Source organism: Odocoileus virginianus, chromosome 8 (assembly GCF_023699985.2).
Source record: "Odocoileus virginianus isolate 20LAN1187 ecotype Illinois chromosome 8, Ovbor_1.2, whole genome shotgun sequence".
Classification (NCBI taxonomy): domain Eukaryota; kingdom Metazoa; phylum Chordata; class Mammalia; order Artiodactyla; family Cervidae; genus Odocoileus; species Odocoileus virginianus.
In genome coordinates this window covers 37553074-37579515 of record NC_069681.1, presented here as the reverse complement: position 1 = coordinate 37579515, position 26442 = coordinate 37553074, and the positions used below count along the sequence as shown (strand labels likewise).

Sequence of the window (26442 nt, the reverse complement as noted above, 5' to 3'; positions counted from 1 at the left end):
TTTCTGTTCTTACATTTAGATCTTTAATCCATTTTGAGTTTATTTTTGTGTATGGTGTTAGAAAGTTGAACCATGTTTCTTCTGAATCTCCTGCAATGGCAGGTGGGTTCTTTACCATGAGCACCAAATGTTTCACAGTAACATATTAAGCTTGGACAGTATTTCAGAAACGGGCAGGACAGGGAGAATTGGGAGAATCTATTTGGGTGGCAGGACTGGCTGGTGTTTAAACAGTTTGATTCCCCTGTTTTATAGGCAGACAAAGGCCTAACCTGATCTTTTATTATTATAAGGTTATAGGAAGGGAAGAAAGTGGAAGTTTTAAGTATGATTACTGACACTCAGCAGTATGTAGCATCTTATATTCTGCCCAGGGCATTTGGGGTTGTTATCATTAGTTAGTGCTTTTAGCTCTCAGACTCTGAGCTTTGAGGGATATTTATACAGATACACAGAGTTGGCAAATATCTTGATTCAAGAAAATGAAAGTCAATTTTTCTAAAAAGCAGGTTGATGTCAGACAAACCAGATGGCAGGGGCCTCACAGCAAATTGTCAAGTTGGTTTTACAGAACCTGAGCAGTATTTGTGAAAGAAGATGCTTCTTGAATTTCTTTATGGTTCTTAATTACTGTCAGCTGCTAAGAGGGGCAGAATCCTTTATCTGAGAGGTTAAGATGTTTCTTGAAGTTGGCTGTGGTTGTAGTTTATTATTCTGAGAGTATAAGGCTGGCAAAAGGAGCTGCTACATAGCAGCTTTAGTAGAATTGCTCTGCACAAAAACAAAACAAAACAAACAAACAAACAAAAACCTCTAGAAATCCAATTTTCTCCTTGGATAAGATCAAAGAAGCAATTAAGAAATTGAGCTTGTAATTCTAGTGATCATGGACCACACAGCACAGGGAGGCAGCCCAATCTGAACTGTCTAGGACCTGAACCTGTTTTCACAAATCATCTTTCACTGCTCCTTTTTCTTTCTTTCTAAATGCCTTCCTTACACCCCTTTTATTGTTCATTAGTAGGTCTGCCAGATTTCCCAAGTAGCTCAGATGCTAAGAATCCACCAGCAATGCAGGAGACCCTGGTTTGATCCCTGGGTGGGGAAGTTCCCCTGGAGAAGGGACGGGGTCCCCACTGCAGTGTTCTTGGGCTTCCCTGGTGGCTCAGCAGTAAAGAATCTCCTGCAGTGAGGGAGACCTGGGCTCGATCCCTTGGCTGGGAGGATCCCCGGGAGGAGGGCATGGCAACCCACTCCAGTATCCTTGCCTTGGAGAATCCCATGGACAGGGGAGCCTGGCCGGCTACAGGCCATGGGGTCACAGAGAGTCAGACACAGACACGACTGAGTGACTAAGTGCAATAGGTCTGCTAACTGGAAACTGAAAGAGAGGAAGGGGCCCAACTCTCCCTTCCTACGTCTTAGTGACTTTGGTTAAAAAGTCTTCAGATGTATAGAACAGACTTGTGGACTCTGGGAGAAGGCGAGGGTGGGATGTTTCAAGAGAACAGCATTGAAACATGTATATTATCTAGGGTGAAACAGATCACCAGCCCAGGTTGGGTGCATGAGACAAGTGCTCGGGCCTGGTGAACTGGGAAGACCCAGAGGGATCGGGTGGAGAGGGAGGTGGGAGGGGGGACTGGGATGGGGAATACATGTAAATCCATGGCTAATTCATTTCAATGTATGACAAAAACTACTGTAATGATGTAAATTATTTAGCCTCCAACTAATAAAAATAAATGGGGAAAAAAAAAAAATAAATAAATAAATAAATAAATAAATAAAAGTCTTTGGGTGGAGAGGAGGGAGTGTCTGAAACAATCTGCTCAAATGACATAACTATAAAAACTGTTCTGATGTTAAGTAGTACTTCGTTCTTCATTTAGAGTAAATGTAACTTAAGAGAGTATGCTGAAACTCGAAACAAGACACAGGTTGTTTTTCCACATCTAGGTATTACAGTTAATTCCATTCTTTGTATTTAATTAGAAATATTTATTAAGTCTCATAAAGTCCATTTTCTTGTTAATCTTTTGTTCACTCCTGTGGATCATTGCCAAGGGCAGCTCTCTCAAAAGTGCCCAAGGATAATAGAATCTGTCACATCCACATAATAATTTATATCTTCTGTAACTTGGCCAATTCAGATGCTCTGAATGTACAATTTTACTTAAGTATATCATGACAGAACATAACTAGTCATTCTGATGTCAAGGAAGAAAAAGTACAATTTTAAAACATGGGTCTCCAAATGCCTATGGTCAATTAATCTATGAAAGAGTAGTCAAGAGTATGCAATGGAGAAGACAGTCTCATTGGTAAATAGTACTGGGAAAGCAGGACACCTACATGGAAATAAATGAAATTAGAACACACTAATTTTTTGTATATATACAACCATACAAAATAATCCATATACAAAATAAACTCAAAATGGTTTAAAGACCTAATATAAGACTGGATATTATAAAACGAGAGGAAAATACAGACAGAACACTCTTTGACATGAATCACAACAATGTTTTGTTAGATCAGTCTCCCAAAGCAAAAGGAAAAAAGCATAAGTAAACAATTAGGACCTAATCAAACTCAAAAACTTTTGAACAGCAAAGAATTTCACCAACAAAATGAAAAGACAACCCCAAATGAGTGGGATAAAATCAAATGATGCAACCGACAGGGGTTTAATATCTAAAATATATAAACAACTCATATAACCCAATATCAAAAAACCAATCAAAATATGGACAGAAGACTTAAATAGACATTTCTCCAAAGAAGACATATAGAAAACCAACAAGCACATGACAAGATGCTGCACATCATTATTTATTAGAGAGATGTTAATCAAAATCATAATTTGGTATCATTCACAGGAGTCAGAATGGCCATCTGACCATCATTGAAGAGGCTACATGTAACAAGAGAGGGTGTGGACAAAAGGATACACCTCCTACACTATTGATGGGAATATAACTTGGTGCAGCCATGATGGGAAACAGTATGGATATTTCTGAAAAAAAAAAAAAAAAAAAAAAAAACTGAAAATAGAGCTACCATATGATCTAACAGTCTCAGTACTGGGTATATATCTATAAATGATAAAACCCTAATTCAAAAAGATACATACACCAATATTCATGGCAGCAATACTTAAAATAGCCAAAATATGGAAACAACCTAAGTGGCCATCAACAGATGATTGGTTTAAGAAAACATGATATCGCGCACACACACACACATACACGCACAATGGAATATTACTCAGACCATAATAAATGATGAAATATTGCCATTTGCACCAACATGGGTGAACCTAGAAAATCATACTAAGTGAAGTAAATCAGACAGAGAAAGACAAATATGATATCATTTGTATGCAGAACCTAAAAAATAATACAAACAAACCGACATATAAAACAGAAACAGACTCACAGACACAGAAAACAAACTCAGTTACCAAAGAGGAAAGGAGAGGGCATATAAGTTAAGACTAGGGATCAACAGATACAAACTACCATAAACGAAACAGATAAGCAAAATCAGTTGAGTCGCTCAGTTGAGTACAACTCTTTGTGACCCCATGAACCTCAGCACGCCAGGCCTCTCTGTCCATCGCCAACTCCCAGAGTTTACTCAAACTCATATCCATTGAGTTGGTGATGCCATCCAACCATCGCATCCTCTGTTGTGCCCTTCTTCTCCTGCCCTCAATCCTTCCTAGCATCAGGGTCTTTTCAAATGAGTCAGCTCTTGCATCAGGTGGCCAAAGTATTGGAGTTTCAGCTTCAACATAAGTCCTACTAATGAACACCAGGACTGATCACCTTTAGGATGGACTGGTTGGATCTTCTTGCTGTCCAAGGGACTCTCAAGAGTCTTCTCCAACACCACAGTTCAAAAGCATCAATTCTTTGGCACTCAGCTTTCCTTATAGTCCAACTCTCAAATCCATACATGGCCACTGGAAAAACCATCTCTCTGACTAGACGCACCTTTGTTGACAAAGTAATGTCTCTGCTTTTTACCATGCTGTCGAGGTTGGTCATAACTTTCCTTCCAAGGAGGAAGCACCTTTTAATTTCATGACTGTAATCACCATTTGCAGTGATTCTGGAGCCCCCCAAAATAAAGTCAGCCACTCTTTCCACTGTTTCCCCATCTATTTGCCATGAAGTGATGGGACCGGATGCCATGATCTTTAGCTTTCTGAATACTGACCTTTAAGCCAACATTCTCACTCTCCTCTTTCACTTTCATCAAGAGGCTCTTTAGTTCTTCTTCACTTCCTGCAATAACTGTGGTATCATCTATATATCTGAGGTTATTGATATTTCTCCTGGCAATCTTGATTCCAGCTTGAGCTTATTCCAGCCCAGCGTTTCTCATGATGTACTCTGCATATAAGTTAAATAAGCAGGGTGACAATATACAGCTTTGACGTACTCCTTTTCCTATTTGGAACCAGTCTGTTGTTCCATGTCCAGTTCTACTTGTTGCTTCCTGACCTGCATACAGGTTTTTCAAGAGGAAGGTCAAGTGGTCTGGTATTCCCATGTCTTTCAGAATTTCCCACAGTTTATTGTGATCCACACAGTCGAAGGCTTTGGCGTAGTCAATAAGGCAGAAATAGATGTTTTTCTGGAACTCTTGCTTTTTTGATGATCCAGAGGATGTTGACAATTTGATCTCTGGTTCCTCTACCTTTTCTAAGACCAGCTTGAACATCTGGAAGTTCAAGGTTCACATATTGCTGAAGCCTGACTTGGAGAATTTTGAGCATTACTTTACTAATGGCGAGATGAGTGTAGTTGTGCAGTAGTTTGAGCATTCTTTGGCATTGCCTTTCTTTGGGATTGGAATGAAAACTGACCTTTTCCAATCCTGTGGCCACTGCTGAGTTTTCCAAAGTTGCTGGCATATTGAGTGCAGCACTTTCACAGCATCATCTTTCAGGATTTGAAATAGCTCAACTGGAATTCCATCACCTCCACTAGCTTTGTTCATAGTGATGCTTCCTAAGGCCAATTTAACTTCACATTCCAGGATGTCTAGCTCTAGGTGAGTGATCACATCATCATGATTATCTGGGTCGTGACGATCTTTTTTGTACATTTCTTCTGTGTATTCTTGCCACCTCTTAATATCTTCTGCTTCTGTTAGGTCCATACCATTTCTTCCTTTATTTAGTCCATCTTTGCATGAAATGTTCCCTTTGTATCTCTAATTTTCTTGAAGAGATCTCTAGTCTTTCCCATTCTGTTGCTTTCCTCTATTTCTTTGCACTGATCACTGAGAAAGGCTTGTTATCTCTCCCTGCTATTTTTTGGAACTCTGCATTCAAATAGGTATATCTTTCCTTTTCTCCTTTGCTTTTCACTTCCCTTCTTTTCACAGCTATTTGTAAGGCCTCCTCAGACAGCCATTTTGCTTTTTTGCATTTGTTTTTCTTGGGGATGGTCTTGATTCCTGTCTCCTGTACAAGGTCAGTCCTGTGGCCACTGCTGAGTATAATACAGGTAACTATATCCAATATCCTATAATTATCTGTAATGGAAAATATTCTGAAAAAGTATATGCATATTTAGGTGAATCACTTTGCTATACATCTCAAACTAACAAAATATTGTAAATCAAGTATATTTCATCCTTACAAACAGGAGTAACACATAGCCAAAACACATTTGAGGAACACTTAAGTAAATTTTCAGTAAATTCTGAATTGATTCTGCAAACATTTATTGCACATTTAAGTGCAATGATGCAACTTTGCTAGATGCTGTCGAAGATGAAATCACACATAAGCCACAGACCCTGCCCCTAGGGAACCTGTACTGAGAGGAGAGAGAGAAAAGAAAATTTCAAGTGTCTATCATGCAGGAAAAAAAGCACAAGAAGGGTTTAGTAACAGAAGAGATGACTTCTGGTCAGAGGTTCTGAGAATGAGCTTCAAGGAGGAGAGAGGGCAGTGAACTAGGCCTTGAAGAAAGGACAGGTGTGAACATGCAGAAATGGGTGGGTGGGTGGACAGTGCTCTTTCCAGACACAGGGACTATCACAGGCCAAGTGGACTGCAGTGAGCCTGGCAGCTCCTTAAGGGCAGGGTTACGTAGTTCTACTTGTTCACCGCTGCATCTCAGGGCCCTGGATTATACATGATAAGTATCAGGCACACAGTACATGCCAGCAGAAAGGTCAATACAAATGAAACTAAATTCAGGGCGTGACTGGGTGAGCGCCCAATGGTGTGGTTTGTCAAGACTACAGGGTGAGATCAAGGGGAGGATGAGTCCAGCTGGCATGGGAACAGCTAAGGTGGGGGACACAGGGGTGACAGGATGAGGGATGTTGACCTGGGGAACCACATGCCTCAGGTGGATGGCTGAGGACAAGAGGGAGAGTGAGAGGGGGAATGGGGGAGGGTCAAACCAGGGTTGAGGATGGAGGCTTCAAACTCATTTATGTCAAATACTGGAAAAGATAAAGAAGAAAAGAGACAGTCAGAGAGGAGGGGGAGTTGAGAGGAGCAGGAGTTCAGGGCAGCCACAGATATTCCAGGGAGCTGTCCTACACATAAAGATTAAACGGAGCCACTGAAAGATAATCCGATTAGTTTTCATTGGCAGGATGCCATCACTGATAATGGAGTGGCTGCAGGTTGGAAGGAAAGCCTAGTTAAAAAAGATGCCAGGAAGAGTTTTCACTACAGTGACAAACATTAAAGGGAGATCCCATTAGGTAAAAACAGAGTGGGGAGGTAAAGATCTGAGTATTAGACTTCTGATTTTGGCTTCCAGGTGACACAGGGACAGCTGTCCAGCCTTAGAAGTTGGGTCCCTCATAAAATGGGTTCTTGTGATTTTCTCAGAGACTGGACACACAAAATTTTTTCTTAGGTCCTGAAATAATAAATCATTCTTCTTACACATGAAATGATGAATGCTGGGTCATGGTCACTTCCATAATTGCTCTCCCAAATCCGCTGCTTTTGCATATAAGCACCCCCTTCATATGCACATAAGCACCTCCTTCATAAGGTATTTCTTCTCCCTAATTATGCTCTCTACTTCCATATTAGTTATCTTTCCTCTAAAAACTTGAATGAAAGCTCTTGGCATGTTTTTGAAGGAGATTTCTCTTCTGAAATGTTCTAACTGTATCCATGTAGGCTTATGAAAGAAAAATTCCATGAAGGTAAAAAACAGTTTAAGTAAAGCTCTAGTTAGCTTTGAGATGTTTTGGGGTTTTTCAACTGGGTATATTACAACAGTTTCTGGGTTTGATTTCTCTAGCAAAAATACTTAGCAGATATTTAGGTGGAGGAAAAGAGGTAAAGAATATGCATAAGATTGTTTACAAATAGAAGAGGTGGAATTTGAGATTCTTGGTCCTGGTTTTGGTCCTTCATCATTCATTCCCAAAGAATAATGGCAGACAGTGAAAGTGTTGAACACAAACAGCAACACTGTTAGAGTGAGTGCAGATTTTCATATGCCTCCTTTGCTCATGCTTCTAGAGAGAATGCAGGTGATATGAAGACTGGAGTATGCAGAGATGGGAGGGGACAACTACGCTCTAGCCTGAAGAGAAAACAGGTCACAAGCACCAAGTGAATCCTAAAAACTACAGGAAGAGCCCATCTTTTAAGGCAGAGACAGTGGTGAATATTAGGAGAAAGAAGATTTCTAATTTATCTGTCTTTTCCCACTGTTTTGGAGGCAGTAAGATAGATTAAATTAGCTGTCCTACAACTCCATTATGTTTAATAAAATTAAAATTGAGAAAACATCTTTATAAAATAGAATTCTGAAAGATTAATGGTACTTAATGAACCAAAGTGGGGTAAATCCCTTTGAAGAGTCAACACAAAACAGCTATTAACCAAGTCAGTTGTTTCCCAACAAGTCTTCTGCTTAATTTACTTAGGGTAAACAAAACTATTTCAAACAGCTGAGATGAGAAGAGAAGCAAAAAGCAAAGGAGAAATGGAAAGATATATACCCATTTGAATGCAGAGTTCCAAAGAATAGCAAGGAGAGATAAGAAAGCCTTCCTTAGTGATCAATACAAAGAAATAGAGGAAAACCATAGGATGGGAAAGACTAGAGATCTCTTCAAGAAAATTAGAGATACCAAGGGAACATTTCATGCAAAGATGGGCACAATAAAGGGCAAAAATGGTATGGACCTAAAAGAAGCAGAAGATATTAAGAAGAGATGGCAAGAATACACAGAAGAACTATATTAAAAAAGATCTTAATGACCCAGATAACCATGATGGTGTGATCACTCACCTAGAGCCAGACATCCTGGAGTGCAAAGACAAGTGGACCTTAAGAGGCATCACTATGAACAAAGCTAGTGGAGGTGATGGAATTCCAGCTGAGCTATTTCAAATCCTAAAAGATGATGCTGTGAAAGTGCTGCACTCAACATGCCAGCAAATTTGGAAAACTCAGCAGTGGCCACAGAACTGGAAAAGGTCAGTTTTCATTCCAATGGCAAAGAATGTTCAAACTACCACACAGTGCACAAAATCCTTCAAACTAGGCTTCAATAGGATGTGAACAAAGAACTTCCAGATTTGAAAGCTGGATTTAGAAAAGGCAGAGGAACAAGAGATCAAACTGCCAACATCTGTTGGATCATAGAAAAAGCAAGAGAATTTCAGAAAAATATCACCTTCTGCTTCATTGACTATCTTAAAGCCTTTGACCATATGGATCACAAAAAACTGTAGAAAGTTTTTCAAGAGATGGGCATATCAGACCACCTCACCTGCCTCCTATATGCAGGAAAAGAAGCAATAGTTAGAACTGGATATGAAACAACAAACTGGTTCCAAGTTGGGAAAGGAGTATGTCAAGGCTGTATATTGTCACCTTGGTTATTTAACTTCTATGCCAAGTACATCATGTGAAATGCTGGGCTGGATGAAGCACAAGCTGGAATCAAGATTGCTGGGAGAAATATTAAAAACTTCAGATATTCAGATAACACCATCTTTATGGCAGAAAGCAAAGAGGAACTAAAGAGCCTCTTGACGAAGGCAAAAGAGAAGAGTGAAAAAGATGGCTTAAAACTCAACATTCAAAAACTAAGATCATGGCATCCAACCCCATCACTTCATGGCAAATAGATGGGGAAACAATGGAAACAGTGACAGATTTTATTTTCTTGGGCTCCAAAATCATCGCAGAGGGTTACTGCAGCCTTAAAATTAAAAGACACTTACTTTTTGGAAGAAAAGCTGCAACAAACATAGACAGCATATTAAAAAGCAGAGACATTACTTTGCCGACAAAGATCCGTATAGTCAAAAGTATGGTTTTTCCAGTAGTCATGAAATGGATGTGAGAGTTGGACCATAAAGAAGACTGAGTCCTGAAGAACTGATGCTTTCAAAATTCAGTGTTTGAGAAGACTCCTGAGAGTCCCTTGGATTGCAAGGAGATCAAACCAGTCAATCCTAAAGGAAATCACCCCTGCATATTCATTGGAAGGACTGATGCTGAAGCTGAAGCTCCAATACTTTGGCCACTGATGTGAAGAACTGACTGATTAGAAATGACCCTGATGCTGGGAAAGACTGAGGAGAGGAGGAGCGGGGAACGACACAGGATGAGATGCTTGGATGACATCACTGACTCAATGGACATGAGTTTGAGCAAACTCTAGGAGATGGTGAAGGACAGGGAAGCCTAGGGTGCTGCAGTACATCAGGTTGCCAGGAGTTGGACATGACTGAACAACTGAGCAACAACAAAGCAAAACCATACCCTTCTGTTTTTGTGCAAATATATTCACCAGTGCAACAAAATGAACTTGTTACAAGAAATGGTAACTCACTCTAATATTCCTGATTGGAGAATCCCCATGGTCAGACAAGCCTGGCAGGCTATAGTCCATGGGGTGGTAGAAAAGTCAGACACAACTTAGAAACTAAACAACACCTTCAGTACCTACAACCACAGGACTTTATGGTGACAACCCTGTCAGTTATGCCCTTCATCAATATCTTTCCCAGCCCCTCCCTCAGGCTGGCTGCCTGCCCTCTGGATCATCAGGTTTTGCAGCAGGTTGACTTGTCTCATGTCTACATTAAAGCTTTCAGAACAGACAGTCACCTGCTTTCCAGATCCAATATCCCTTGGAGATATTCAGGGTTCAGTTCCAGAATACCAGAATATAGTGAATATCACAATAAAGTCAGTTACACAAAATTTCTGTTTCCCAGGGTGTATAAAAGTTATGTTTAGACTATACTGTAGCCTAGCAAGTGTGCAGTAGCATTATGCATGAGAAAACAATGTACAGACCTTAATTAAAAAATAATTTATTGCTAATGGGTGTACCTATGGGTGATTCTTGTTGATGTATGACAGAAACAAAATTCTGAAAAGCAATTCTCTTTCAATTAAAAATTAATTTAATAATAATAATAATTTATTGCAGAAAAACACTATCTTCGTAGACTTCAGCAAATAACACTGAAGATTGCTGATCACAGATCACTATAACAAATGTAATGATAGTGAAAAAGTTTGACATATTGTGAGAATTACCAAAAGGTGACACAGACATGGAGTGAGCAAATGCTATTGGAAAAATGGTACCTGGAGACTTTGTCAACTTGCTGACAAAACTTTAATTTGTAAAAAACTTAAAAAAAAGTACTATCTGGAAACTTCAATAAAACAAAGTATGCCTGTACCTCTAAAGCAAGCAATAAAGAAGCTGATTCAAAAATCAAAGGTTAGAACATTATTTGTTATTTGTGATGATTTGTTGAATTGAAAATCAACCGGTAATCAGAAGCTCTAGAACAAAATATAAGATTTACACCTGGGATGGATGGAGCACAGAGGACAATTCCCAACTCTGAAGCTGGGGAATGAATGTCACTTAGTCCCCTAAGGTCTAACCCTGCTATTCCTAGAAGAGGAGTCAGCAACCACAATCATTTCAGACCAAGATGTAAACAAGTGGCTGAGTTTACATTTCCTGGTGGGACCTCCCTGTGACATCACTGATGACCTAATCAGGGAGCCCTACACTGAAGGTCTCCCAAGACAGGAGTGGGAAGGGTCCCTCCACAGTGAAGGACAAGGTCATCACGGAAAACAAGTCCAGTCATTGCAAAGGTGGGAGGCTCCAAAGAGAACCCTCACATGTCTCTCCTCTCTCCATCTTCCCTGTTCACCTGGATGCTCAGTCTCCACACCCAGACACCAGCATCGACTCCTCTGTCTCCCCTCAGGTCCCGCATTCAATTCATCACTTGGATCCTCTTCCTTTTCTCCCCCAAATTCAACCATCTCCCCATTTCCACTGCAGGCACCTTAGTCTCAGCCACCAACAGTCAAGAGCAGGCACAATTGTGAGAGAGGGGGGACACTGCATGTGGAGAATGAGGACCGTCAGTGTGGTTTCAGCTGCAACGGAAGGCTGGGAGCAGAGCCAGACGGAACTAGGAAGGTGGGCGGGGCTGGGCTGAAAACTGCTTGTTGAAGGGCGTTAGAGATTAATACACTGATCAACTGAGAAAAATTTGAGGCTACAGAAATTTACTAAGAGATAAGCTTCCCTGGTGGCTCAGATGGTGAAGAATCTGCCTGCAATGTGGGAGACCTTGGTTCCGTCTCTGGGTTGGGAGGATCCCATGGAGTAGGAAATGGCAACCTACTCAGTATTCTTGCCTGGAAAATCCCATGGACAGAGGAGCCTGGCAGGCTACAGTTTATGGGGTCGCAAAGAGTCAGACATGACTGAGCAAGTAACACACACGAGTTAAGTAAAGCATTAAATAAATTGAACACACTTTGATAACAGCAACAAAGATGATTGGTTCAGGGGATACAGACATTCACATCTGTGAATGAGGTGCTGAGGGATCAGACTGAGGGCTAACCAGTGGAAAGGCTTTCAAAACTGTCCTTCCTCACTGTTTCCTTAACCAATCACACATTTCAAGGTGACAGTATTTCTAAGAATTAGATAATAAAAATAATCTGCTACTATTAATTCTGGAATACCAAAAACCAAAAATAAAGCTGCAGGGTACATTTAGGAACAAAGAATTTATTTGAACACACCCCTAACTGAGCTGTAGATCAAGCCAACTTTCTGCTGCTGCCTCTAAAGCCTGACAAAGGGCTTGAAACAGGTAAAGTTGATAGTATCATTTATTTATTATGGAAGAAGAATGCTTTAGGGGATAGTCTTCAAAATATACAGTGCTAAGAGGTAAGAACAGCATAGCAACAAGAAAAAAGTAGAAATGAAAGGCTACTTTTCCAGTTAGCATTCAAGAGCACAAAATGAGGATCTAAGAATACTGGGTGCTAAAAAAACACTTCTGGAATTTGAGTTACTGTCCTGTAGTCTTGGAATTTAACCTGGTGCCTCATGAAAGTTTGCAGGTAGAGCTGGCTTCCTACTGAGTTGCTCTAGTCTAGACAACTGGCCACACTACTGGAGCCTAGAGCATTTCTGTGGTTGGGGATGCCCCACTTCTATCGTGGGCTCCTTGGAGCTCACTTCTCTGTATGTCCAGCTTGGTGAGTGAGGCTACAGGCACTGCTTCAATGCTGACAGCCTGATATCTTATCTACCCAATGTCCCCACTGATGATCCATCTGACAATGCATGTGAAGTGGGGGCAGGGGGAAGGAGCAATATTCCAGAAACTGTCTAAGAAATCAAAAGAGACAGCTCCAATATCATAAGACGTAAGAAAGTTTGGATGCTACTGTTTATTGTTGATTATTACCTATTTTGTGTAGACTATCAAAATACCTAAATATATCTTGCATTCTTTAGGGACTGACTTCCCTTGTGGCTCAGAAAGTAAAGAATCTGTCTGCAATGCAAAAGACCTGGGTTCAATAGTTGAGTCGGGAAGATTTCCTGCAGAAAGGAATGGCTACCCACTCCAGTATTCTTGCTTGGAGAATCCCATGGGCAGAGGAGCCTGGCGGGCTACAGTCCATGGAGAGGCAGAGTCAGACATGACTGACAAACATATTCTTTTGAGAGTATATGCAGACAAAGGTTTTCCTTTGAGCCATGCCTTCTATATCATTTTATAAAGCCACACTCTATCATTTACTGAAACTCAGTGAGCAGCAGAGGGAAACAACAAAGAAAGAAGATGAAAAGAGATAAGGAATGGAGGGAGGAAGGAAAAGAAAATAAGGAAGGAAATATTAAATAACTGAGAGGAAACAGCCAATCAAATCTGGAGGGAAGATACTAGACAGATATCCAGAGACCAAAGCTTGGAGCCTACCACATGTGCAGTGCCTGGACCTACTGTGTTGGAGACTTGTTAGTTGTTTATCTACAGCCTCTCAACCTTGATAGGCCTTTCTTTTCAAACTCTCACCTGCGATGCACAGGTTCAGTCTCTGCACGTCACATTTCAGAGGCTCTTTGGCAAGCTGGCCTCTTTTTAGGTTGTGCCAGTAAGGGGGCACTAGAGGGAGACTGAAAATGGGACAGAACTAATGTTCTAAGGGATTTGGCTGTTCCTGCAGCATCACCTCAGCAGTGGGACCTGACTCCAGCTCCGAGCTTCTATTAGCACATGGAGAAATAGCCCCATCCTGCTTCCTCAGCACATATGACCAGCAACTGGGCAGTGACCTCTCCTTGGAGGCTTGAGCACCAGCTGTAGGTCCTCTCTTCTGAGTTCTTAGGTCTGGAGATCCGGCCTAGGACATGGTAGCTGCTTCCTAAAATCATTACCCCCGTGCTTCCTTTCCTTTTTCTAGTCTCCTATTCTTAAGTAGAAAATTTCCTATATTAAATCCTTTCTGTTTTTCTCAGGAAGCCCTTCCTTCTCATGCACTCCCTCTGACAGCAAGAGCTGAAAAATTCTGCAACCTTAGCCAACAACCTCCTGGCAGTCTAAATGAGAGGTTAATTTTTTGATTAAGGGAATCAAAAAATGCTGAAACAACTGTGATACAGTGAAAATGACTGTGTTCTAGCCTCTTGAAGCTATAACTTGGGTTTGGAATATTTTCATGACTGGATGTCTTAAAAAACAACAATTCAAATATAAGAATATTATATGAAAATATAAGGTTATTAGATATATTATTTAATAGCACATTTTGAAAGTAAAGTTAACTACTCGTGTTGTTTTCAGGAATGAGAAGAGAAACCAAGAGAAGATTAAATTACTGGAGGTTTCTATCAAGTTTTACAAGGAAGGATCAGTACAAAATTGAATATAAGTGAAAAAACTGAAATGGTGAGGGTCTTACCAGTATCCGTTTACAGTCAATAATGGTACTCAACCTTTGTGTGATGGTTAGCACAGTGCACTGGGCAAATTTCTCATGAATTTTTTTTTGTATTAACTCATCAGTTCTGGAATCAGAGAAGTTGATATACTTCAGTGAAGACAGGAAATGCAGACTAAAGAGTTAAAAATTAAAAATCAAAGCTTTAACATATAATTTTGTTCCTAAAAAACTAAGTATAAAATGTCTATTTAGAAATTTACTATTTTTCATAAAATGATAGAAAATAATCTTCCCTTGAAATTGCTTGAAACTATCAGAAGTTGGATTTAGAAATCTATCTTTCTTAGGAAGCCTTATAACAATATTAACAGCATATAACTGTCTTGGTTTCTTCCTTTGTTTTTGGTTAATATTATTAAAAGATATCTGTGGGCCAAAGAGAGCATAGAAACATTTTTCAGCATCACTAAATGTTTTCCATTTACTACATTTACAATTTGGATTCCAGCTTTCACGGACCTCAGCTCCATACCTTGGATCCACATTGGATGTGGCTTTGTCAAGAATCAGTATCTGATTTTTCCTGAGAATAGCTCTAGCAAGGCATACCAGTTGTCTCTGTCCAACACTCAAATTCAATCCTGATTCTGCTAATTCAGTATCCATTTCACTAGGAAGAGCTTCAATGGCTTCTTTAAGTTGTACCTGTGGATACAGAAAGAACAGTATTTCGAAAACAAACGGCTGCTGAAGTAGAAAAGTCTCTTAGAATGTTAGAGTTCTGAAGTCCTCATGACTTCTTATGTATCTTACATACACAGCCATGTGATGGGAAAAGCTGTTTCCATTTAGTGTTCACTGAGGAAGATGGTTGGTAGTGTCAAGTCAGGACAGAAAGATCTCAATGTCCCCTAATCCCCAACACATGCCATCCACCAACAACCCCCACCTAGGAATTAGTTCAGAAAGTCTCTCAAAAATTGAAGCTATTTTTTCCAATGTGGTTTAAACAGAAAATCTAAAAGGATCTTTATGGTTGAATCAACTTTTCCAAAGTACATTTTGCATAGGAGTTGGTACATTAAAAGGAAACTTTAATAAAAAATTAGAGAAAGTATTGTTCTCTAAAGATATAATCTTATTAACAGTTTATATTTTTTTAACATTTAAAATAATACAAATTTAAACAATGGAAAACTCCATCTAATACATTAGTAATCCTGGGACATTTCCCAAGCTTAGTCTATAAATAGTGGACCAGTCAAGTGCATTTTCTTCAATATCATAAATGTCTTCCAGTAAATGAAAACTCACAAAAAAACAAGATAGAATATTATATCTTATCTCCCCCACAATATGGATATAGGTGATGTTCATACTAATCTATCTTCATAAAATAATACTCATAAGATTAAAAAAACCAAATCTTTAACCACCAAATATAATCTGAAAGTACACTTGGTGGTAGGAGTCAGTTCAATGAATATTCATTTTGGAGAAATATTATGGAGCAAGAAGCAAACTCAGGCTGTATTTAAAGTGAAAAAACAAAGAAGAAATACACTTCAAATTAAGAAACCAACAGACTGATGGCCAATAAGTTATGTGACACACTACAACTTCAGATAACAAAACACCAAGGGTGAATGAGTAGCATTTTTGCGATATCCTAAATGCTGGAGCACTTCCATGAATGTGACCCTGAACTGTGCTCCTGATGGAGTCCAATTCCTAGAAAGCAGAATTCTGAGTTAGGATTAAATATGGTATTGATATTTGGTGACAGCATAAAAGGTGTACAAACTCTAAAGGGTAAGATTTGAATTGTGGTGCAAGTGTTGGTCTTTGTTAAGACAGACACTCTAACTTTGACGAAATAATCTCACACTTACTCCTGAGTTGGATGATAACACATAACTAATCTGGTTTTTTTCTTTTCCTTCAGGTTGTCCATATCTGTTTCATGACAAATAAGAGTTGTAAGGGGTAGTGTTTTTCATAAAATACTGTTTTCTGAGACACTGCCTTTATTTGCATATGAATTAGGAATGGTTATAAGAATAATATGAATATCAAAGCTCTCTGTAGTGTAATCATAAAATCAAGGTATAAAGTATTATCAGAATGGAAGAAAAGGGCAACAGATGCAGTAGACAATAATAACTAGAAGTTACAACTGGAGAATCTGAACACTTTAGATGATAGTGTAATATTACTGTTTTATTTCTTATTTGAGATAATTGTGTTAGATTATGCAAGAGAATGTCCCTGAAAAGGATAGAGATTGTGTCTCTTGATGACTGTGATAGACCCAGAATCTGCAACGATGCCTGTCTAAGAAGCTCTCAGAGATATTTGTCAGTGTGAAGGCAGAAGTGAATCTCATCATATGACATATCTGTTCCTATAAATTAGAAAGTAAATCCATATAGATAGTTTACATATAGCACTATTATTACATGTAAAAGGATTATATTCTTATAACAATTAACTGGCTCCAGAATATCACATCACACTGCAAACTGTGGAAAGCATATAAAAAGTTATAATTTAAGGAAAATGGAGCAAATACTAATCAAAACTATACATCTCAATATGAAATAATTCAGATCATTTTTGAGGTTGGGAAAATAATGGAATATAGCAAAATTGAAAAACAATAAACTGAACTTATAAGGTACCCTATTTCTGTCATCATAAACATTTTTAAAGTAACCCACTGTGTAGTGTATCTAGTAGATGCCAACACCTCTCATAGGAGGTTAACACAGCTGTCAGATGGTTCCCACATTTCGTGGAACCTTCTTACTTCTCAAAAAGAAAGGCTAGTGTGGGCTGGAAGGAGACAGGGAAATGCAATCAACAGATGGGGAAGAGCTTTTACTAGAGCAGGGCCAGCAGTAAAGGAAGTCAGGGGGAGCCCGTTCACCTAACACAAGGCCCTGGGAAATGGACATGTGAGCTGTCCCACAGCAAGGACTGAACCACGTGGTTCCTGATGCACAGGCTGCTGATGCCCAGATTTCTGTATCTTGGTTCCCTGTGTGATGAGACACACTTGTGTCTTAACGATACTATCAATGCTGGATTTGTGTAACACAAAATTTTTTTAAGAAATAAGCCAAAAAAAAAAAAAAAAAAGAAAGAAGCCACACTTCTCTAAAATGAAGCAATAAACCAAATATTTAGTACCTATTTATCAAGTGCTACTTTTTAAAACCAAAAGACAGCTAGGTCCCATGAGAGATTAGAAGTCTGTCTACAGTTTAGAAATCTAGTTTCTGCCATCAGTAGAATCAATTTACAAAACTAGGGCTAATACACAAAATAGTATTACAATATACAAACCAACGACATAATAGTCAAATTTTTTCCATGTAAGAGTAGGGAAATTCAGTGAAGTAGGGCAAGGGGAAATATGACACAAATAACAGGAGCTCCTCTAGAAATTAACATATCCATATATAAACTGAGCCAAAGCTCCAGGGTTCTGTTACCTGCATTCATGCTGCAGCATTAAAATGATATAATCCTCAATCATCATCACATTCCAACTAAATAATTTACTTTTACAAACACTTTCTTATGGAACTTCATAGCATTTTATTAGAACGATCTTGTTTATCTTTCAGTTAATAATGAAAAACTAGTGTCTCCACTTATATAGCCCCTAAGGCCAGAGGAATAAAATGAACATTGGAGGGTAATTAGGGTAATTAATTTACTAGGTCACTCATAGAATTTGATCCCACAGTTTTAATGTCTAGTTTAATGCTCTGTTAAGGACAAAATAATGTATCTAGTTGCTTGGGGTTCTATAGAAAAAGCTAAAATGAAAACATGAGGAATTATATTGTTGGTTTTCATTATCAATATACACATCACACATTTTAGGTGTACCCATCTCATACTGTTCTCCTAGAAAGTAAAATGATAAGCTTCCCTTAATTACTTGTAATGCTATGAATGTACACACACAGATACTGATGCTAACAAGTTAATAACATTACATAAATTACCTCTTCTAAGACATTCCACAGTTCCTCCTCCAAATACTCATTAAAGGGATCCAAATTTTTCCTCATTGTTCCAATGAATAAAACAGGTTCCTAAATACCACAAAATAGTGAACATTAGTACCTTAATCTCTTTTCATTTTAAACCAATGCTTATAGAAAAGAATGAAAATACAAAATATCAAAATTCACTGCAATTATTAATATTAAAGTTACAAATGTATGTTTACAAAACAGTATCTCTAAAATAATTTTCCATTGTACAAAGTGTGCCACAAAAAATCCTCTGGACTATTAAACATTAACCGAAGAAAGTGTTTAAGAAGTATTTTCATCTTAAGAAAAAATAATTGAAGAAAAAAAAGGAAAATTTTATTTTTTGAAAAAAGTTGCCATTCTGATAATAAATATCTGTTTAAACACACACACACAAACTGACATTATAATCACATGAGAAAGTTTACATCAAGAGCTACATAAATTAACTGTCAATCCTGGTGTGACTGGGAAATATCAACTGCATGATTAGTTGAAGTTTGTGCTTCAAAGCAAAACCATTCAAATTTATACTTTGGCAATGAAGAATAAACTCGGCTATTTTCTCCATTGGTCAGACTGTCTTGTAGGGTATGGAATCTCTCTCCAGGTATGAATGGAACATCTCCGCACGTTCAAAGAGAACGTCAGCTCCTGGGGCCTGAAGCACCTCTGTCAATGGAGAGATCACCTCTGACTCTACATCACCTGGACCCCACATTCTCTCACCTGTGTGTCAGGATGACCTGCCTCACAGAACCTCGTTGCTAACTGCAAGGCCAGGAGGACCTGGAAACCCACTGTGACGTGAGCCATAATATAATTATTTAAATAGCTTTTCCTATTCATCTACCAATTCATCATCAGGAGGAGCCACAAGTAAATTACACTGGAAACACACCTCCCGAGTTTCAAGAGAGAATCTTGTACATAAGCTCATGTAGATCATTTACATTTTCTTCTGGAAGGCTCTCATAAGCCAGGTCATAAGAATATGGACAGCAGAGAAGAGCCCAATAGGCTCCTTTCAGTGAAGGGGGCAGAGCAAGGGGAGGCACATGTGTAGGAACAAGAGGAGACCTGACTCTTCCACAACTGCCTGGAACTGCTCCAGGAAATCACCATGTTCAAATCCCGCCTGGCCTTGGGGCTTGACTTCCCTTCCAACTTCATAAAAGCCTGAGAAGAAAGATGAAGAAGACAGATATTTCTCTTCCCTAGTCACGATGAAGAATGACACTCAGAGAGCCTCCCATATCTCCTTTCCCAGTTGTCTCAGTTTTAAGTCTAGTGATTGAGAAATGAGTGCAGAAGGCACAGGACAGTGAGCCACCAAAAGAGATACATCACTAAGAAAATCCAAAGTTCAAAATACACTATGTAGGGAGCTTCATTTGCACAAAGTTGATTAAGTGACCAATAAGCCACAAAGCATTGAAAGTCACCAGTCGTACAACATTTCAAGATGATTATTGAATTGAACTGAAAAATCCACAGACTCAAATTTAAAGTTTCCCTTAAAACTCGTGAATTTAGAAACAAAGATTAATCCATTTTGAGTTTATTTTTGTGTATGGTGTTAGAAAGTTGCACAACAAAGGAAACTATAAGCAAGGTGAAAAGACAGCCCTCAGATTGGGAGAAAATAATAGCAAATGAAGCAACAGACAAAGGATTAATCTCAAAAATATACAAGCAACTCCTGCAGCTCAATTCCAGAAAAATAAATGACCCAATCAAAAAATGGGCCAAAGATCTAAACAGACATTTCTCCAAGGAAGACATATGGATGGCAAAAAAACACATGAAAAGATGCTCAACATTACTCATTATCAGAGAAATGCAAATCAAAACCACAATGAGGTACCATTACACGCCAGTCAGGATGGCTGCTATCCAAAAGTCTACAAGCAACAAATGCTGGAGAGGGTGTGGAGAAAAGGGAACCCTCTTACACTGTTGGTGGGAATGCAAATTAGTACAGCCACTATGGAAAACAGTGTGGAGATTCCTTAAAAAGCTGGAAACAGATCTGCCATATGACCCAGCAATACCACTTCTAGGCATACACACTGAGGAAACCAGATCCGAAAGAGACACATGCACCCCAATGTTCATCGCAGCACTGTTTATAATAGCCAGGTCAAGGAAGCAACCTAGATGCCCATCAGCAGACGAATGGATGAGGAAGCTGTGGTACATATACACCATGGAATATTACTCAGCCATTAAAAAGAATTTATTTGAATCAGTTCTAATGAGATGGGTGAAACTGGAGCCCATTATACAGAGCGAAGTAAGCCAGAAAGATAAAGACCATTACAGTATACTAACACATATATATGGAATTTAGAAAGATGGTAACGATAACCTTATATGCAAAAAAAGAAAAAGAGACTCAGATGTATAGAACAGACTTGTGGACTCTGTGGGAGAAGGTGAGGGAACAACATCGAAACATGTATATCTAGGGTGAAAGAGATCACCAGCCCAGGTTGGATGCATGAGACAAGTGCTCAGGCCTGGTGCACTGGGAAGACCCAGAGGGATGAGGTGGAGGGGGAGGTGGGAGGGGGGACCGGGATGGGGAATACATGTAAATCCATGGCTAATTCATTTCAATGTATGACAAAAACCACTGCAATGTTGTAAAGTAATTAGCCTCCAACTAATAAAAATAAATGAAAAATAAATAAATAAATAAATAAAGACAGGAGTTAGAATTGAAAGTTAAAAAAAAAAAAAAAGAAACAAAGATTAACAACCATCTAAGCAATAGTAAGAGTTCCTTGTCAGGAGAATAACCATCATTGTACCTTCTATTTTTATAAAAACATTTTACTCTTTGTAATTTTCAACCCTAAGATTCCCCCATGCAGGCTATTTCTCATCCTTTAGCTTTGTATCTGTGAAGTTTACACAAACAACCGGCAATGTGAGGGGAGGCTGGTCCCCAGAATTCCCCACCCTTCTCTTCTCCATCTTCCCTCCATTATCCAGGTCCTTTCAAGTAAGCAGGTACTCCCTGAATATAATCTCAACAGGTGTTCTTCCTGGGGAATATACTTAACTACTTCAGATCCTGAGCACAAAGGACGCACATACTTCAACTACCTGTTGTGTTTAAGGAAATTATTTAAGAAAAGCTTTCACTTTTGCTTTTTCCTGAAATTTTGAATACAAATTGAGGAGTACTTCTTAAGAACACAGTATTCATCTTTGAAAGTTCCCCCAAGGACTGACGGTCTAGGTCCCCACTCCCCTGTCTCTGGTTCCTACCCAGGTCCTTGCTGCTATCACATCTCCCCCAGTTCTGATCTGTTCATGGCAGGATCAACAGCGATGGGGATAAGCCTGGGGGGGAGAGAGATGACCCCAGAAGCTTGCTGCTGTTCCCAGGGTCATGGGTAACAGGGATTCAAAATAAATTTGAAGTCAGACAGGAAGATGATATGGGCCTGGCTTACCTAAGTGGGGCAACTCAAAGAAACAGCACTGGGCTCCCCCTTCTGCAGAGGCTGCTCTCAGCTTCCTAGGTTCCTAAGCCAGGGTGTTGACACACACCACCACTGCTTTCTACTCATTTGAAGGGAAGAGAGGTGTACATTTTCTGCACACAGACAAGTTAACTTCAAGTAACCAAATCAGTAGACTTTTTCCATCTCTGAGCCAACAAGACACTGTAAAGACAAAGGGCTCTTGGCTGGGGAGCGGTAGGATTTTGAACATCTTCTCCTGAAACTTATTAGCCCATAACACATTAATGAAAAAACCCATTTCAAAACTGATATTCTTCAAATGAGACTCAAAACAGGAGGAGTCATATCTTCTGACTTTACTAAACTTTTGTTATGTTTTGGAGAAAATATCTCATGAGAACATCATTCAGTTTAACTAACATTTATTGAAAACAAAAAATAAATTTGGAATCAAACAGTTCTAAGTTCTGACTCAACTTCTCATTAGTTATTAGACTCAGGGTAAATTATTTATCTTCCAAGACAGTTCCATTACTGGAAACTAGGGTCAGCCTTGCAGGGTTGCTGTAACAATCTGAAACAACAATAAAGTTCCTGATGTGATGCTAACATGGTCCAGGAGCCCAGCCCAACAGGGGGACAGGCAGGGACAGTGTTTGTCAAACTTCAGACGTAGTCGGTGGATGATGAAATTAATTTTGTGCATTGTGATCATCATTTTGTCTTTTATATGAAGTAGAATAGATCTGGCATCACAGAAAATATCAGAGCACAGAGCAATAGTAATGTTGTTTTGTGACATTTTTGTTCCTCTGTATGTGTGTGTGTGTGTGTGTGTGTGTGTGTGTGTGTGTGTATGATTGTGTGTGTGCATGCACAGTGAAATCATGATATGAAGCAGTTCTATCAAGGACCACAGTCAACAGCCACCTGAATTCTTGCACAAGCAGAGTAATTTGCTTCTCAGCCTCTGGAGTTGGGAATCTCTTTAAATTTACTTTGAACCCTATTAGTATATTTGGAAATTAATACATTGTTGATCACGTCATTTGCAAATATTTTCTTCTTTTCCATAGGTTGTATTTTTGGTTTTTTTAATGGCTTCCTTTGTGCTATAAATACTTTTAAATTTAACCAGGTCACATTTGTTTATTTTTGCTTTTGCCTCCATTACTTTAGGGGTCAGATCCAAAAAAATAGTGCTGTGATTTATGTCAAAGAGTATTCCTCCTGTTTTCCTCTAAGATCTTGTCTTACTAAGTAAGTATCTTGTCTTACAGGTCTTTGCTCATTTATTCATTTTTACTTTATTTTTATATGGTATTAGAGAATGTTCTAATTATTTCTTTTACATGCAGTCATGCAGATTTCCCCACACTATTTATTGAGAAAACTGTCTTTTCTTTATTATATATTGTTACCTCTTTTGTCTTAGATTAATTGACCATAAGTGCATGAGTTTATTCCTGGGTTTTCTATCTTCTTCCATTAATCTGTGTGTCTAGTTTCTGAGATAGTAACATGCTTTTTCCATTACTGTAACTTTGTTGTATAATCTGAAATCAGGGACTGTGATTCCTCCAGCTGTGTTCTTCTTTCTAAAGATTGTTTGGCTATTTGCGATCTTTTCTGTTTCCATTTAAATTAAAAAAAATTTTTTGTTCTAGTTTTGTGAAAAATGCCACGAGCAATTTGATAGAGATTGCATTGACTCTGTAAATTATCTTGGGTAGTGTGGTTATTTTTAACAATATTGAATCTTTCAATCCAAGAATACAGTTTATCTTTTCATCTGTTTGTATAGTCTTCAATTACTTTCATCAGTGTCTTACAGGTTTTTTATACAGGCCTCTTACCTCCTTAGGTAGGTTTATTCTGAATTTTTTTTCCTTTGATGTGATGTCAATGGGATTGTTTCCTTAATTTCTCTTTCTGATACTTTGTTTCTAGTCTATATAAATACAGTCAATATCTGTATAAACAACAGCTTATATAGCTCAATATCAAAGAAACAAACAACCTAATAAAAAATGTGAGGAAGACTTAAACAGACATTTCTCCAAAGACATATGGTCAACAGACCCATGAAAAGATACTCAGCATCACTAATTATTTAGTTCAGTCGCTCAGTCATGTCTGACTCTTTGCAACCCCATGAACTGCAGCATGCCAGGCTTCCCTATCCATCACCAACTTCCAGAGCTTGCTCAAAATCATGTCCATCATGTTGGTGATGCCATCCAACCATCTCATCCTCTGACATCTCCTTCTCCTCCCGCCTTCAATTTTTCCCAACATCAGGGTCTTTTCTAAGGAGTCAGTTCTTCCCATCAGGAGGCCAAAGTATTGGAGCTTCAGCATCAGTCCTTCCAATGAATATTCAGGACTGATTTCCTTTAGGATTGACTGGTTTGATCTCCTTACAGTCCAAGGGACTCTTAAGAGTATTCTTGAACACCACAGTTCAAAAGCATCAATTCTTCAGTGCCCAGCTTTCTTTATAGTCACTAATTATTAGAGAAATGCAGATCAAAACTACAATGAAGTATCACCTCACACTGGTTAGAATGACCATCATTTAAAGTCTACAAATAATAAATGCTGGAGAGGGTGTGGAGGAAAGGGGACCCTCCTACACTGATGGTGGGAATGTAAATTGGCACAGCTGTTATGGAAGACAATACGGAGGTTCCTTAAGAAATTGAAAAAGAGTTACTGGGTGATCCAGCAGTTCCCCTCCTCAGCAAATATCTGGAAAACATAAAAATTCAAAAAGATACATGAACCACAGTTTTCACAACTGTTCCACTTACAATAGCCAAGATTCGTCCCTGGACAGATGGATGGATAAAGATATGATGTACACACACACACACACGAATATTATTCAGCCATAAAAAGAATGAATATTGCCATTTGCAGCAATATGGATGAACCTAGAGATTATGAGACTAAGTGAAATAAGTCAGGCAGAGAAAGACAAATATCATATGAGATCACTTATATGTGGAATCTTAAAAATTGATAGAAATGAACTCATTTACAATACAGAAACAGATTAACAAATATAGAAAACAAACTAATGGTTACCAAAGAGAAGAGTGGAGGAGAAGGATAAGTTAAAAATCTGTGCTTGAGAAATACACACTACTATTTTGCTATACAATTGAAACACTGTGAAAAAATAATCAGACACACACAAAATCTGACTCCTGGCTCTGCCCCTTACTTGATAAGTGGGACAAGCCCCCTGGGCCTCAGTTTTTAAATGTTAGGTAAGGATAATTACAGCATTGTGAGGATTAAGGAGGAAATGGTAGAATAAGGGATAAAACATGTTAATGATTCCACAAATGTTAGGAATTCTTCTAAGTACTTCTCAGTAACATGTCAGGGACTGTAATAAGCACAGCGGAGCAGAAATTAGAGATATATTTCTGTATCCTAAAGGAGATCCTCAAGGAGAGGAAGAAAATAGCCAAGAGTGTGGGGAGGGCTGAGAAAAAGGCCAGAGGTCTTGGTGGTGGACTGGTAAGTAAGAGTGTGTACAAGGTGGTGGTCAGGAAAGAAGTTGCTGGGAGGGGAAAATGAAATCAAAGTACAAAAAAGTGTTATTCTCTCTTCTTGCTTTTGGAGGAAACGTTAGATACATTTCTCTGTTATGCTTTCCTCCGAATTCCTACTGTGTTTTTTTTTGTTTGTTTCTTTGCTCTACTATTTATATTTAAACAATTTAGTTTATATTGTAAACAATAAATATAAAGAAAATCACCAAGCACTGTGAACACATAAGAGAAGTTAAAGAGTAAAGTCATTCCAAAAAGTGTTACTCTTTTTACTGAAGCAGATATAATATCCAAAGGCCAGTAACCCAATCATTAAGAACAATAACAGTTCCTGATGACTGAGCATTCCCAAGAACCAGACATGGGCACAAACCTTACCTCACCCAGTTGTGTGTGCTAAGTCACTTCAGTGTGTCAGACTCTTTGCTACCCCCATGGATTCATAACCCACCAGGCTCCTCTGTCCAAGTGATTTTCCAGTCAAGAATATTGAAATGAGTTGCCGTGCCCTCCTCCAGCAGACCTGCCTGACCCAGGGATTGAACCTGCATGTCTTCTGTCTCCTGCATTAGCAGGCAGGTCCTGTACCACTGGCACCACTTAGGAAGCCCAGATATATCTTCACAACAAATCTGTGTGGCAATGATTCCCAGACCTGGTTTAAAGATGAGGACACTGAAGTCTGGAAGCTGAGTGATGTCATCAAGGCCCCACAGTCCTTTGAGGCAGAGCAGGAATAAAACTGGGTCACGTTGACACTCGGTCTACACAAACATTCTATCCCTGGCTGCCTCTGGAATGATTTCATGGAAACGTTTGCACATTGCAAGTTCTCTACAGATACTCCCTCTTTTATCTACCAATATTGTGATTATACACAAAGGCATATAGAGGAGTCTACATGTATACAAAGCTTGGCACTATTTTGTAAGGATGCTCTCTGGAGTGTGTACATTGAACATGCTCAAAGGAAGGGTGGAAATCAACAGAACAGAACCGAACCAAACTACGTTGATGCAAAGGTATGTTTAGTCTTTGCTCAGATGTGCTTCCAAACATTACTGGCAGAGCTAAGGATATTCTA

General features: G+C 38.9%; 1 protein-coding gene across 1 annotated transcript in view; it reads right to left on the bottom strand.

Moving 5' to 3' along the window:
- Positions 1 to 26442, bottom strand: part of LOC110142410 (ATP-binding cassette sub-family C member 4-like) — a 176119-nt gene that overhangs the window by 8716 nt on the left and 140961 nt on the right. The window contains 3 exon segments of the mRNA XM_070471513.1: positions 14280 to 14385; positions 14794 to 14966; positions 18281 to 18370. Coding sequence (XP_070327614.1) covers positions 14280 to 14385; positions 14794 to 14966; positions 18281 to 18370 — 369 coding nt within the window.